Source organism: Talaromyces rugulosus, chromosome I (genome assembly GCF_013368755.1).
Source record: "Talaromyces rugulosus chromosome I, complete sequence".
Classification (NCBI taxonomy): domain Eukaryota; kingdom Fungi; phylum Ascomycota; class Eurotiomycetes; order Eurotiales; family Trichocomaceae; genus Talaromyces; species Talaromyces rugulosus.
The window spans coordinates 746,789-761,655 of record NC_049561.1 but is presented as its reverse complement, the minus strand read 5'-3'; the positions used below and the strand labels follow the sequence as shown (position 1 = coordinate 761,655).

At 49.4% G+C, this 14,867-nt stretch overlaps 6 protein-coding genes across 6 annotated transcripts; 4 read left to right on the top strand and 2 right to left on the bottom strand.

The window, feature by feature from the left end:
* Positions 1-97: 97 nt before the first annotated feature.
* TRUGW13939_00239 (uncharacterized protein) lies at positions 98-1,199 on the top strand (the record flags this gene model as incomplete). Its single annotated transcript, XM_035483449.1, has 6 exons — positions 98-252; positions 321-361; positions 419-811; positions 872-885; positions 948-992; positions 1,062-1,199. 6 exons carry the CDS (start codon positions 98-100, stop codon positions 1,197-1,199), a joined length of 786 nt encoding a protein of 261 aa, XP_035339342.1.
* Positions 1,200-1,685: 486 nt separating this feature from the next.
* On the bottom strand, positions 1,686-3,380 carry TRUGW13939_00238 (uncharacterized protein; the record flags this gene model as incomplete). The annotated part of the gene is made up of 2 exons (XM_035483448.1): positions 1,686-2,432; positions 2,496-3,380. The coding sequence occupies 2 exons, from the start codon at positions 3,378-3,380 to the stop codon at positions 1,686-1,688; spliced, it is 1,632 nt and encodes a 543-aa protein (XP_035339341.1).
* A 1,313-nt stretch (positions 3,381-4,693) lies between these two features.
* On the top strand, positions 4,694-6,106 carry TRUGW13939_00237 (uncharacterized protein; the record flags this gene model as incomplete). Its single annotated transcript, XM_035483447.1, has 5 exons — positions 4,694-4,831; positions 4,907-5,033; positions 5,096-5,219; positions 5,279-5,718; positions 5,784-6,106. The coding sequence occupies 5 exons, from the start codon at positions 4,694-4,696 to the stop codon at positions 6,104-6,106; spliced, it is 1,152 nt and encodes a 383-aa protein (XP_035339340.1).
* Positions 6,107-6,453: 347 nt separating this feature from the next.
* On the bottom strand, positions 6,454-9,363 carry TRUGW13939_00236 (uncharacterized protein; the record flags this gene model as incomplete). Its single annotated transcript, XM_035483446.1, has 1 exon — positions 6,454-9,363. The coding sequence occupies one exon, from the start codon at positions 9,361-9,363 to the stop codon at positions 6,454-6,456; it is 2,910 nt and encodes a 969-aa protein (XP_035339339.1).
* A 758-nt stretch (positions 9,364-10,121) lies between these two features.
* Positions 10,122-11,051, top strand: TRUGW13939_00235 (uncharacterized protein; the record flags this gene model as incomplete). The annotated part of the gene is made up of 1 exon (XM_035483445.1): positions 10,122-11,051. The coding sequence occupies one exon, from the start codon at positions 10,122-10,124 to the stop codon at positions 11,049-11,051; it is 930 nt and encodes a 309-aa protein (XP_035339338.1).
* A 1,891-nt stretch (positions 11,052-12,942) lies between these two features.
* Positions 12,943-14,160, top strand: TRUGW13939_00234 (uncharacterized protein; the record flags this gene model as incomplete). Its single annotated transcript, XM_035483444.1, has 2 exons — positions 12,943-13,083; positions 13,171-14,160. 2 exons carry the CDS (start codon positions 12,943-12,945, stop codon positions 14,158-14,160), a joined length of 1,131 nt encoding a protein of 376 aa, XP_035339337.1.
* Positions 14,161-14,867: the final 707 nt, after the last annotated feature.

Below are 14,867 nucleotides of genomic sequence, written 5' to 3'. Positions count from 1 at the left end.
TTTTGTTGTTGTTGTTGTTGTTCCGGACGGTGCCTTTGTGTTTGTCGCTCTCCCTGTGCTACTGTTGCCTGCGACTCCGCCGCCAAATGTTCCTGCGATGTCTCCCCGCTCCTTGCTTGACGTCTCCCTCGCGCTGAGGGACAAGATCGATACCTTTCTCGCCCACGAGGCCGACTCGCCGATCCTCCGCCGTGTCCAGGCCCAGCTGCGCATCTCCATTGCCGTTGTCGACGAAGCGCTGGCCAAGTACCGGTCCGTCTCGCCTGTCTCTCTGCTTGCTGACCTGACCCCTCATCGCTAACCCTGTTGTCCGTCCGAAGACCCGAAGAAATTGCGCTCTCTTATAATGGCGGAAAGGACTGTGTGTATTGATTCATCGCGTCCTTTTTACGACATCTACTGACTGCCGACTGGCTAGGTCTTGTCCTCTTGGTTGTGATTCTCGCTCGATACGCCGTCTCATCTGCCGCAAACCCTAACAATAGCACTGCCACTTCGAACGGCACCGTCAAGTCATCGCATACCCCCGAAAAATTGCAATCCGTATATATCGTTCCCCCGCACCCATTTCCCGAAGTTGATGAGTTTGTCGCCTCGTCGGGCGCAGAATACCACCTCGACATAGACCGATATAGTTTGCCCATGAAAGAAGGGTTGGAAGCATATTTGGCCGATAGACCGAGCGTCAAAGCCGTGTTTGTTGGCACGCGAAGAACAGATCCACATGGGGAGAAGCTGTCGCATTTTGATCCCACGGATGCTGGATGGCCGGCGTTTATGCGGATACACCCGGTGATTGACTGGCATTATGGTAGGGATATTCCGCCCCTGTGTGATGGCCGAGATAGCTAACTTTTGGCGCGCAACAAAGCGGAAATCTGGGCTGTGTGTTTTAACCCATTAACTTACCCACTCACTATTCTATGAAAGTACTAATATGTTGCTAGTTTATTCGACACTTGCAAATCCCGTACTGTCCTTTATACGACCAGGTAACACTGACCTTCCACCCCACTGGCTACAGCGAGACCAACAGAGTACTAACAGTTGGTGCTTTCTAGGGCTATACAAGTCTCGGCGGAATACGCGATACTCACCCCAATCCTCAACTCAAGACACAAGGCGAGAACGGAAAGGAATTTCGGCCGGCCTACGAGCTAACGGAAGACGACGAAGAACGGCTCGGTCGAGACAGGTGATTTTATATTGGCCATATCTCGGTCGGAAGAGAGGCATTTTGTATAGAGCATAATGACTAGACTCGCAGGCGTTGTATATTTGTCCTTGGGGTTTGGAAGCGAGTTTCGATGGATTTTATTTTGGCATATTTCTCATATTTATTTCCCACCAACAAGGGTAAAATCAGATTTAAGTGATAGATAAGGATTTCCCAAGGATTTGTATTCCGTACAGTGTACATTCAAATGTTGGTAGCGATGCCACCTACGGACCTGCCACTCCCACGTTACATATCAATTGATGTAGGTACACACCATCTCAACAACATCAAGAACATTTTAGACTTAACACTGATTTTTTATCTTTTTTGCACACTCAGAGAGGCGGTGATTGGCTATACTTTTAATAATAATCTTGTCAAAGAGACAATTCTTATTTATTTGGTTATAATGTCCAATTAATGACTATATTTATATACACCAAACTACCCTACCACAGTTGATCCTCTACGACTTTCGTCGGATTCTGATCTGAGCATCGACCGGCGGCACCATGGTATTCAACAAGCTCTGACGCTTGATCGGTTTGCCGATCAGTTCGAGGTCGTAGTTCATGACAATGAAAGCGAGCGCTTGCTTCATCGTATTGGCCGCGAACCACCGTCCCGGACAGGCATGTCGGCCGTATCCCAGAGGCAGAAACGACTGGGTAGGTGTCGTAATGAGTTCTCGCTCGGGAGCCTCGTCTGTCTTCCGGCTGGCCTCGTCGATGCCCTCAAAGGGCCTGCTGAACCGGAATGCGTCGTAGCGGCCCGGTTCGTGATAGTTGTCTGGGTCCATATGTATATTCTGAGTGGGAAAGCCGACACGGACGCCCTCACCGATGATTATACCGTTGCCGAGGTCCATTTCACCCGAGGTGACGTCTCGATGGAGACTGGTGACCGACACGTCCGACTTGCGCATCGACTCGCGGATAGCCGAGTCGAACCGGTACAGCTCATCCACAGCCTCGGCCGTTGCCAGGCCATTGTGAAGCGACGAAACACGCTTCGCCTCGTCCTCTAATCCCTGTATGAACTCTTCTCGGTCAGGGTTGCCGTATATGTCGAGGACTGTGTGTGCGAACACGTAGCACACTGCAAAGATGAGCGGCGTCATGAGAGCGATTAGTCGGTTGGCGATGCGGTCAGCAAACATTTGGTGCGGTCCGTCCTTGTCACAGGTGGCAATGAGCCATTGAATAAAGTCCTCCTTTTAGATTTGTGGTTAGCCAAGTCTCCTTCCTCTACAGCTTGAGTCAAGATGCAAACATACCGGTACTTCCTCGACCTTCTTTTCACCCCGGTAGATGGCCATCCTCTCTTCAATGATAGGAATGAGTATTTTGACGCAGCGCTTTTGGTAGTACTTTGCTCGTAGAGCAATCAGGGGGCCAGCAACTCCCCGGAGAAAAGGCGGGAAGCAGTTCATGACGGCGCCACCGAGCAGGACCGAGTTGGCATACAGGCGAGAGGCCTCGAGCAGCGTCTCGTCACGGCCCCATGGAAGGCCGAGCATCATGCGCTCAGCAGTGCGGGCAATGATGCGGCCGCACATATCCCAGCCGTTGATGGTGGTCCACTCCTTGGACGTTCCCCAGATGTCGCCAAAGGCGGCCTCAATCTCGTCAGCCGTCATGGCGGCGAAGAAGGGCATGTGCTTTTTGGTCATTTGGCGACGCACAACGTCAAAGTGCAGGGCGTTCATGTAGATGTCCGGGTCGGAGATGATGTACGGTAGCTGGATGGCTTCAATCAGCCCGATGATGTGAGTAATGTCGCTTCCGGTGCCGGCGAGGCCCTTGTCAGGCCTCGTCATGAGCTTGTGAAGCGCCGACGGTGGCGCCACGACAATCGCCCTTCCAGTCCAGGTCGTCGGGAGCACAAACGGTCGGTTCAAAGCTTTGCAAAACTTGTTGTATCCGGCCGTCGCAGTACTCGGCATCGAGAAGACGGCGGACGTGAAGCGTCGAGTCCATCGAAACGGTCCGCGAGAAGCACCAACCGTCTCAAGCTTGCTCTCAACTTCTGCCCACTGCTTTTCTTGGACCCTGTTCCTGATGAGGTTGGCAATGACCAACTGCGCAAGGTACAAACCGAGCAGCGCCAAGGCCAATGCATACGGAATGTGATCCATTAAGAAGGCAGTTGCTGGTGCCATTCTGGCGTCTGGCACAGAGGCGAAATCTCAAAGTGTCAAGAATTCAAGCTGCAAGGGAGTCTTGTCTTGTCGACAAAGATAGAGAAAGATTTCTCTTATGAGCGTAATACCAGCCAATGCGTCTTCGGCCATGCGTAAGCAGCGTTTTCGTTCGTCCCATATGACGCAGAGGACTCCACGAAACTCATGGTTGCCGGCACAGCCTGCACGACATAATACCGAGCTCAAACGGTCGATACCAGTGGCGTCGTTGCGTGAGTCATGTCGACGTCTCGAAGATGATTACATATCTAGATACGCCGGGGCCACTTGATGCTCCATGTAACCCTGGACGATTGCCACATGCCACAAGAGGTGAAACCCCCGCGCCGTTGCCAGCATGGTGAGCGGCTGATGAAATGCTCCGTAGTACGTACATTAGCCCCAAGAGCTGAGCCATCTTCACTAAATGGTGCGGAGTTACTAGTCAGGGCATACGCTTGTTGTTGTTAAAGTGTATTGTCATGTGCAGTTAGCCCCCACGCGGTAAGTATATGTTTACCTGTAATTATTGACAGGGATTAACATTATGAATAAAGAAAGCACCGTATTTACTAGACATTTCTTCTAATCTCCAATCGTGAAGTACTACAGGCCTAAAATTATCATATTTATATTGTGTATATTTATTTTTATATGATTCATCAACAAATATAGAGGTTATTAATATATTTAGTAACATACTCTGAAAATATATAATTAGATTGCATAATTATTGTACAAAATAAAGGCATGTGAATAATACCATTAAGCACTAGATAAATTGATAGAGATGGTGCTGCTTTTGAACGTTTTGATTGGCAAATCTATTAATGCTCAGCTCCGCTGTTAGCGTACACTACTTGCCGGCATAATAAGCGTGGTATCGACCTGGAAATTACCACTCTGCCGAAAAAGGGTACCTTGGTGGGAATTAAGGTTCCTTGGTTATATTGCTTGTATTTTATGGCGCACAGGCGATGTTGTTTATTCTGCGGGGGCTGAAATGATACGCAGCTCCATCCTTGTCAAAGACCGAGCTAGGCGAGCTCCGGGACGATACCGTACAATCATGCATGAGCTATATTGGTATTTTATCACTATGGAGTCTTTAAATAACGTTTCAACAAAGATGGTTAGTGTTGGTTCATATTTCGTCAGAGCACGCTGAGGGGTTGGTTATCTACTTCGAAAAAGAAGGAAAGAGGGAGCAAAACATAGTCCCTTCACACGACTTCATCTATAACCTTCATCTATAGCCCTCGTATATACCTCCCACTTCTCCGCCAGCAGATATGGAAAAGGCATTCGACGAGATCAAGCAGGTCGCGGCCCAGGACGACCAAACTCGTCGGTCCACGATTACAGCGCTGCGCGATCTTGCCAACTCATTGGAGACGACCAATGACACCATCCACCGATATGGACACATGGTATGCGCAGAGACATAATTGATTGATATGACGAATTGTCCATTTCACCAATACTGACACTTTTCCGTCCTCTAGAACTTACAGACGGCAACGGTGAAAATAGGCATCGACCTGGGTCTCTTCAAGCTATTGGCCCAGTCCAGCTCGCCGCTGAGCGTGGAGGAGCTGTCCCAGAAACTAGGCACTGATCCGGTCCTTGCGAGTGAGTTGATCGTGTTGAGATTTCCGATCCAATGCATTCTGACCGAGGCCGTGTGTTCATAGACCGCATCATTCGATTCCTCACCTCCATTGGCGCCGTCCACGAGGCGGGCAGAAACCAGTTCACTGCAAACCACGTCACCAAGAACCTGTCAGAGAACCTTGCTGAAGCAGGACTCTCTCACTAGTAAGTTAAGCCCTTTTGTCACACAGTCAAGACATACATATCTAATGTACATGGCCTAGCTTTGGAACCGCGTCGCCCATGTACCAGACTCTACCTGCCTTTCTCAAGAAGACTGAGTACAAAGACCCGGCTGATGAGCTGAACACGTCCTTCCAGGACGCCTTCAATACGGATCTTCCCGTGTTCCCCTGGTTCGCGAGCCACCCAGGCCACCTCGCACCTTTCAACGACTATATGAGACTCCGTCGCAAACCCGACGTCTCATGGTTGACTGTGTACCCGGTGGCTGACGAGATCAAGGACTGGAGCCCGGAAAAGGCCATCTTTGTCAATATTGGTGGCGGCGTGGGCCACCAGTGCGCCGAGTTTAAGCAAAAGTTCCCCGATGCGCCTGGCAAGGTCATTCTCCAGGATCTGCCGGCCTCAATTGCCAAAGCTCTGCCTACGCCGGGCGTTGACAACACCGTTCATAACTTTTTCGAGCCGCAGCCGGTCAAGGGTAAGAGAGCGCATCAAACATGAAAACAGTTTTTTATTATATGTGCTAACCCTACGAATCAACAGGTGCCAAGTTCTACCACCTAAGAGGCGTGCTACACAACCACCCGCCACACAAGGTGCGCAAGCTACTCGAAAACACAAAGTCAGCCATGACCGAGGACTCGGTGATCCTGATCGACGAGATGATCTTTCCCGAGTCCGGTGTGCACTACGACGCAGCGTCTATTGACGTGACCATGCTGACGGCCTTTGCCAGCATGGAGCGAACCGAGGCACAGTGGCGCAAGACCTTGGCTGACGTTGGGCTGGAGTTGGTAAAGACTTATACGTACAACCCGGTGAGCTATGAGAGCGTCATGGACGTGCGGCTGCCTAAGTCTTCGTAGACGGCTGCAGGTGATATTATATTGATATAATGGTATGCCGAATTCAACATAGACGTATTTATTAAGCGAATACATAAATCAAACTTTCCTATAATAAGGATAATTGAGATAAATTGAGAATATATTGGAACATCGCTTCATGAATTACAAGTGAACCAATATCAGAAAGGCATTGAAACATTGAAGGCGATGAAAGGCATAAATGCCTTGAATCAACCCCTAAAGACCCAAATCTAATAAGAAAAGAAAAAGAAAGAATAATCAAGTCGCTGGTACGGCAAAAAAGTAAGTAAAACATTATCCTCCATAAAAAAACTTCGCTCATACAAACGTAAATTCCCAAATTCCTATAGCCCCCGCTCCTTTATGGCCAACTTCAACGTATTGGCAAAATCAACCACATGATCGGCATCAATCATAGTATAGTGAGCCCCTTTAACGTGGTGAAACTTGGGCGGACTGTCCGAGAAGTCTGCCCACTTACTCAGGTGGTCACGCACCCAGATCTCCTGCGATGCAGCCACAATCTTGAGCGGCTCGGCGTGAAAGATGTCGATAGAGTCAACGAGCCCGGAAGGGTCATAGTCGACTGCCATACTCTGCAGACCAAAGGCGAGATCTGCCCAGAGGACAAGTTCCGGCTCGGTCAGGCCGAATTCCTCCATACGGCTGTAATCCGTGGCACTAAGCACCTGTTTCAATGCCTCAGGGCGGGATAATGACTGGTACGCGTCTTGATCGATGCCGTCAGCGTACTCTTGAGTCGTCAGCCCAATAAAGTACGACAAGCTTAACAGGCACATGTTCCAACTGAGCTGACGCATGCGGAACTTGATGTGAGGTGGCAGGTTAAAGCTACCCAGGAACTGGACTGAGCTAGGACCGAGTTGGGTGTTGAGTTTCTTGGAAATCTCAAACGCTAACATGGTTCCGTAGCTGTAGCCGGCAATGGCATAAGGGCCTTGGGGTTGCCGTTGTCGAATGGCTCCCACATATGTGTCGACAGCCTCTTCAATGTTGGCGAAGTAGCTTTGGCCCTTGTCGAACCCCCTGGCACGCAATGCGTACACTGGTCGATCATCGTCAACCATTTGCTTTGCCAGCCCGACAAAGACGAGGACCTCGCCGACGCCTGGATGGACTAGCCACAGAGGCGCCTTGGAGCCACCTGAGCGTAGCGTGACAATGGGGTCGTACACAGCTGGCTGGACAGGAACAGCAGCACCGCCATTCGTCGTCGAGGCATAATCAGGGTCTACCTCGGGGCCAAGTACTGCTGCTAGAGACTGAGCGGTTGGGTTCTTGAGGAGTTTAATCAGAGGCACGGTAATGCCAAAACGCCTATCAATCTTGTGCTTGAGTTTGATGAGGTCCATGGAGGAGAATCCCAGGTCAAAGAAAGGCGTGTCGACGTCAAAGTCCTCGGGAGACAAGTCGCGTGCTGAGGCAATGTCATCCATCAAGAATTCTTCAACCTTGTTCATCACCGGTGCAGCTCCTCCGCCGTCTCGCCTGCGTTGGTTCTGCTTATTCTTCTTAAAGGCTGTGAGCGTCTCCTGGTGGTAGCTCACGTCTCGATCAAACCGGCCGGCTTCGAGTAGGGAACGCATCTTTGCACGGGAGATCTTGCCCAGGGCTGAGATGGGAATTATAGGCTGTGACTCTGCTCCGATAGCGAAGACAAGGGGCCTAGTGGAAGCAGCCATCAAACACACTTGTCCTGCGATGGTTTCGATTTCTGCCATGGCCTCGGGAGCCATTGGCCACTCTCCTGGGGGCACGTAGGCTATGGTAACCTGCTCGGTGTGAGCGGCCCTGGACCCAAATACTACGACACGGGAGACTCGACTACCTACCGCGACCTCGAGAGATGTCTGGAGGTCGGCTGTGGCAATCTTGATCCCGTTGATGTTGATCACGTCGTCGGTTCGACCGATCATGTTGAGGTTTCCGTTGGCGTCAATGGCAGCTCGATCGCCGGTGATGAACCATCCATCCTCGGTAAAGGCCTTGGCTGTGGCAGCTTCGTTGCGATAATAGCCCTGGAAGACGATGGGGCCGCTGACTTGAAGAGCACCAGGCTCTCCGGGAGCAGCAGCCACAAAGTCCGAGTCTGACCCCAAGAGCGCAACACGCATGCTGATGCCCTTGACACACTTGCCGAGCGAAGCCACGGCATGATCGTTTTGCACATCGTACTCTGGGCAGTTGGTGTTGTATATACAGCCAGCGCAGGTCTCGGTCATGCCAAAGCCCGGTGCAACGACGTTGTGAGGAGCACCAAACTTGGAGAGCAGTGAGGAAACGGCGAGGCAGGTGTTTATGTCGTTTGCCTCGCCTCCAGAGACGAGAAACCGCAAGTTGGAGAGATCCAATAATTCCTCAGTCTCCGAAGGCTCGGAGGAGTCAGATGGATCGTCTACTGTTGAGACGAGCCTGGCGAGGAAGAAGTTGGGCGCAAATGTGCGCGAAACCTGATGGCGACTCAGGAGTTGGAGGAATGTTTTGGGTGAGGAGATAATGTCCCCAGTAGCAACGTGGATCTGATCGACTCCGTACCAGAGGGCGTGCATATGGATCTCCATTAGGGCGCCAACGTGGTCAAGTCCAATCCAGTTCAAGAATGGCCGGTCTAGCGGCAGTTGACAGGCCAGCGACTTGCCAGCGACAGAGGCCAGGGCTTGTCTATGTGATATCTGCACGGCCTTGGAGTTGCCTGTGCTGCCAGACGTGAGCATCAACATGGCAAGTGATGAGCTGCTGACGCTGATGAGTCCATCAGCCTGCTCATCTTGGGAGATACTGCTGCTGCTGGGCTCGTCTTTTTCCAGGAGTGACTCAATGGTGTGCATCTGCATGCCATGGTTGGCCCCGAATAAAGGGAGCGCCTTTGTCCTGGTAATACATAGTGGAGACTGCAAAAGGGCGGATAATCCGTCGATGTGCCGGCGCCGATGTTCCTCAACATTGCTGAATGGCGTAGAGAGAACGGGCAGACCGTCAGCGAGAAGGATAGACCAAAACCACAGGATTGTATCCCAGTGGTCGTCGACGTGCAAGAAAATGGGAGCCTTGCTCTGGAAACCTGGGAGCCGGCGAATGCGGCCGCCCACTTGTTTGGCCTGGTTGTAAAGGCTGTGATATGAGACTTCACGCGCTGTCGTAGAATCCCCGTTCGAGTAAAAGAGAAGTCGGCCACCGGCTTCACTCTCGGCCCTCGAGCGAAGGACGTCTTGGAGACATTGCCAAGTTGACATGGTGACTGGCGTGTTCGATATTGATCAAGAGTAGTAACAGACCAAATGCTTGATATAGCGTGGAATGAGACCAAGCAACTTGGCGCATTTCAACCCGTCAATGGCTGCCAATTTGTGTCTTGGGGGAATGATCCTACAAAGGCCTCCTCCGGAGATCTACAAACCCTCCTCTAAAGCATATAAACTCGTCTTGTTCGTACGTGGAGTAAGAGAACCTTTTACGGCAGACGGCAACGAGTCACCGGCAAGTCGGCCAACAAAGGCCCATGTACCAATTCATCCATCTACCAATACCCGTTATCAGTTTTGGCCCCAGCGCCCGGCATAACTTCACTTGGCGTTAGCTCTCGCCATGATTCATGACGCGGCTGGCATTGCCTGAGAAAAAAGTGCCTGGATCCCCGTTAATCCGTCATTCCACCCACATAAGCAGAGCACCGTGCCATGTGTCAGTGAGGCTGATACATCTAACGTTGTTGGTACTAGTATATACTACGTGAGGAGTCAACCGTAGTAGGAATCCACACCAATATAAATTACAAATATTTCAACGAGGCAATACTTAGTGATATTTATTTTAAATTTGGGCTTATGATCGGCATCAGCTTTGCCAATCATTGGTGCTCTATATATAACTCAACTCACCAATTAAAACCATAACCCTAGCTCAAAACCAAAACCCGTTTCAACTAACATTTGAAACGTATAATTCCTCGATCCTTTTTTGTTTTTCAGAAGAACTTCAATCAGTGCACACCATGGCAGAAGCCACCTCAGTACCTACAGTTTTTGTCTGCAGCGCTACGGGCAGCCAGGGCGGCTCCGTAGCTCGTCAGCTTCGCTCTCTCAATTGGAATGTGCGTGCTACAGCTCGCAATTTAGACTCGCCCGTCGCCATCGCGCTCAAAGCGGCTGGAGTGCAGCTCTCGCAAGGTGATTGGGACAATGCCGAGGCACTCGCAGCCGGAATCGCCGGCTGTGACAAGCTCTTCCTCTGCCTGTTTCCCAACATGGCGGATTTGTCTGCCGAGACCAAACAGGCTCAGCGCATAGCTAGTATCGCCAAAGCCGCAGGTGTCAAACAAGTTGTGTCATCTACGAGTCTGGGCGTTTCGCAGCTCGAAGCCAAGATCCACGTTGTCGAGGGCTCCTTTATGGAGAAGCATCTCCTTGGCAAAAAAGCTGTGGAGCAGGCCGTTTTAGATGCCGGGTTTGAGTCTCACACCTTCCTACGGCCATCTTTTTTTATGGCCAATTTCATGGAGCCCAAATGCGTCCGGTATCCGGAAGTCAGGGACAAGGGCACCTGGACTACTTCGTTGACGCCTGAGACGCAGTTCCCGCTTGTTGACCACCAGGACATTGCGAGCTTGGCCGTGGCAGTGTTCCAGAGGCCTGAGGAGCTAAATGGTCGCGCGTTCAACGTCGCCAGCCAGATTCTGCCGATTCAGCGCATCCTGGATGAGCTCGCGGATGCGGCTGGGAGACCTGGTGCGTTCAAGGCCATCTTTGTGAGAGATGACGCAGAGGCTCTGGGGAGCCCAAATGCGCTGATCAATTCGGCCAAGACGATGCGGTCGATGAGCGAATACATCGATCTCGACGAGCTGTCCAAGTATACACCTCTAACGACGTTTAAAGACTATCTCGTTCGCGAACAGGCGAGCGTAAAACAAACCTATCCGTGATATTTTATTTTATCTTTTTTTCTATTATTACCATTATTACTATTATCATGTTTAACGTGTATACACAGCCTCTTGGCTATGATAGACAGGAAAATCCTGCACTGAAGCCACAACTAGCTGAAAAAGAAACAGCTGTGCTATTCAGAAATAGGTAGGTGGCGCAAAAACATCTTTCGGTAACGTCTTAATTCGTATATTGCTTTTTAGGCTAAAAAAAACTATATTAGTTTAATAAATTCCCCTCGTAATCTAGGTATCCGAGTACTGTACGCGTGGTTACATTTATGTTTTAAGGTCTTGGCGCCAGTATAAATAGTAAATACGAGCTTATTTCGTGTACTTGTATCATAAGGTTTAGTCCCATTTAGGCTCGGATCGCCCTGTAACGGGATGCTTATCAATCCTCCATCCACATTTGACATGTGGCCAGATCAGATCGGGGGCCATGTGTATGTGTTTGTATGGGAACTATGATTTAGAGGTTGGGGGCGGACAAGCTAAATTCATCCAACCTTGCTCTTTTGGGCCGCATGCATAATTATCAGCTAGTACACCATACCACGTGTAAATAGCCAGGATCATGATCCTTTTCAGCTTGCGGCACAGTGGCTTTGCGCAGGCCCCTGCTCCCAGATTGTTGGGTAAAATTATCGGACAATCCGACCTTGTGGCTTGGGGTGACAAGAGGGAATCTAGTAACAAAAAAACAAGGAATAATTAACTAGCAAGGTTATCTCTATGGGGTTTACTGCTTGTGTTCACAATAATCTATCCGATAAAAGTGGGTGTTGTTCTAGACCTGACCTCGATAACGGAGCTTTTTTGTGATCTATCTAATCATATGATCTATGCACCCCAATTAATTACCGCGTATTTCAATGTTGTGGATTCCTTCGGAGCGCACGGTGACGACGTTCAGGGTATTGGATCCAAATACCCAATACCTGCTGGTAATCTAACACTACCACGGAGTGGCAAAAGGTAGTAGAAGGTAGTAGACATTAGACAACGACTCGCGTGGTCTGAAGTATTGCGTTCCAGGGTGGTATGATCGCCGAACAACTAAACTTGATATGGTACTCTTGATGCTAAGTGGATCCGCTAGTATTAATACGCAAAGTCCGAAACAGCTCAAACAAGCGTACGTATTGGCTTTTCTGTCCAAAATCGACAAATACAAACAAACAGTTTTGATTATGCATTTTTAGTTTAGAAATTATGTCTTATTAAATATTTTTATATACTTATAAGTTATAAATAGCCCTGAAACATAGTTCTTAAACTGAGAATAGATAATCAAACCCGCTATGGATTTAATAAGAAGTTTGATTTTAGGGCTACAAGACTATAGCGATTTTGGTTTAATGGAGTTGTGTACACAGCAAAGGGTGCTTTTCAAAAACAATCTTGTTAGATGTAATATAAATCATTTTATTATTATCGTCTTGTCGACAAGTTGTAACAAGTCAAGTTTTCTATGGGGGCTGTGCTCTGTACTTACTACGTATCAATTATACGTACAGCTCTACTCTGTACAGACTCAGAGTCCGAAGTTAGCCTGCAGTCAGCACATGTTTCCGCCCCGCACCAAACTGAATCCAGTAGTGAGCGACCAACTGACATATCCCAGTTGCGCCTGCGCTCGTAATAATGCATGTCGCGCGGGACATGATAAGCCTGTGGACATGATATTCTTCAGTGCATCCTCGTCAGAGCACTGGTAATCCAATCACCACCCTGGCAGTCATCCACCCACTTTTGTCCCACAAAGACAGCACATCGATTCTTCTACACTTCTCTTTTCCATCTCCGACTCCGTCACCTCGTCGAGGCTTTTGGCTGCAGGTTCCATCTTCAACTTTTCTGCAACGGTTCGCAATTAGCTGGCAAGATGGCTGACCGGGCTACCCTCATCATCGGCCTGCTATGGGCCCTCACCATCATTGCCGTTATTGTCGTCGCGACTCGCTTCGCCGTGCAACACAAGTTCGGAGGGCTCTTTGCGGAGGACTGGCTGATGCTGGCGGCAATGGTATGAAGAAATCCCAGCATTCACTCTTTTTCCATCATTGCCATTCGACCATGAGACACTAAATAAATGTACTAACACCGGCAACAGGTCATGCAGCTCATCGACATGGGCTTCCTCTCTAAATCTTCATCCTGGGGCCTGGGGAAACACGATCGAGATATGACGCCCGAACAACTCATCAACGCCGGCAAATGGGCCTGGCTCTACATGATCCCCGGTTGCTTTGTCGCCGTGTTGGCGCGCGTATCTGGTGGCGTCTTCCTCATCCGCCTGTTTGGAATCCACGAGTGGCTCAAGCGCTACCTCATCGTCTTCACCGTGCTACAGGCCATAGGCGGTATGCTGGTGCTTCTGACGAACTTTCTAGCCATTACGCCCATCGAGGCCTTGTGGGATCCGACTATCACGGACAAGAGGGCCCGATACAGCCCTCAAGTGGCTTCCATTACCGCCTACACTACGCAATCCCTCTTCACCATGGCAGACCTGACCTACGTCCTATTCCCGTCCATAATAATCTGGAACCTACACCTAAACATCAAGAAGAAAATCGGTATCATCCTGCTCATGTGTACTTCGCTCATTACTATGGCCGTGTCTATTATGAAGGCTATCACCCTCGCCAAGGTCTCAGGCGTCGCCGAGCCCGCCTACATGAGCAGCCTGTCTGCCCTCTGGGCTGGCCTCGAGCAAACGCTTGTCATCATCATGGCCTCTGTGCCCGCCCTCTCAGCCATCACCAAGCTCAACCTGGGCTTCCGTCGCATGACCTCGTCGATCGCCAAGTCCCTCAATCTTTCGGGTGGCCGCACCGGCAATGACAGCAAGGGTAGCAAGTTTACGGATTCGTCCGCCGGAAGTATGGCTGGTATGAAGCCTGCCCGCTATCAGGACCTGGAGAAAAACTCGTTCGGCTCCCACAACAACCGCCGCAGCAACCAGGTCACAGGAAGCCCTTTTGGCACCACTGTGGCTTACTATGATGAGAGCAACGAGATGGTCCCGCTCAAGTCAGCAGCACCGGTGCGTGTCCGACGCACGGATGAATACACTGTGGAATACGATCCCCGTTCGTAGGGGGAATTCCACTGTGTAATCATATGTGTTTCTGTGTTTATGTGTTTATGTATCTTTTTTTTTGTCATTTCCTTTGTGCACTCCGGAATTTTTTATGTTTTGATTCCCTGGTCGTTTTTGTTTTTGTCTTTGTTTTTAGTCGGAAAGTTGTACTGTAAATACCACGTCTCCCCATTTTTCGTTTTGATATTGATGTATATAAGCACAGCCTGTAAGGCGAATGTCCATAGTAATTAGCGTACCTTGGGAACACTTTCAATTCCCTGAGGTAATTAGAATCAAATTAGCGAGTGCTAAACTTCATTTTATGTTTATGCAGCGTCTGAGAAAGAGTGTTTATCAGGACTGACAATGACAGTATATCAATTGATTATAGTATCAGACTTCTTGGTAAGTTTACTCCACCTAAAATTCACTGATCAATGGTGTAATATCTACACGTAAATATAGATAAATATATGAGAAGTGCCGGCGAGACAACATTGAAGGTGCTTATATACTGATTGACTTCTATATATAGCCAGCATCCCCAAACAAATTAATATATAAAAATTAAAAACAACAATATAGATAATTTACAAATGAATATACGGAGTAGGGCGTGGACAGGTGGATTGTGGACTACGGAGAATAAACTATTAACGCTCGGTCCTTGTTGGCAACTATGCACATGTGATGTCCCCGTAATATTATCCATGTAGCTAACT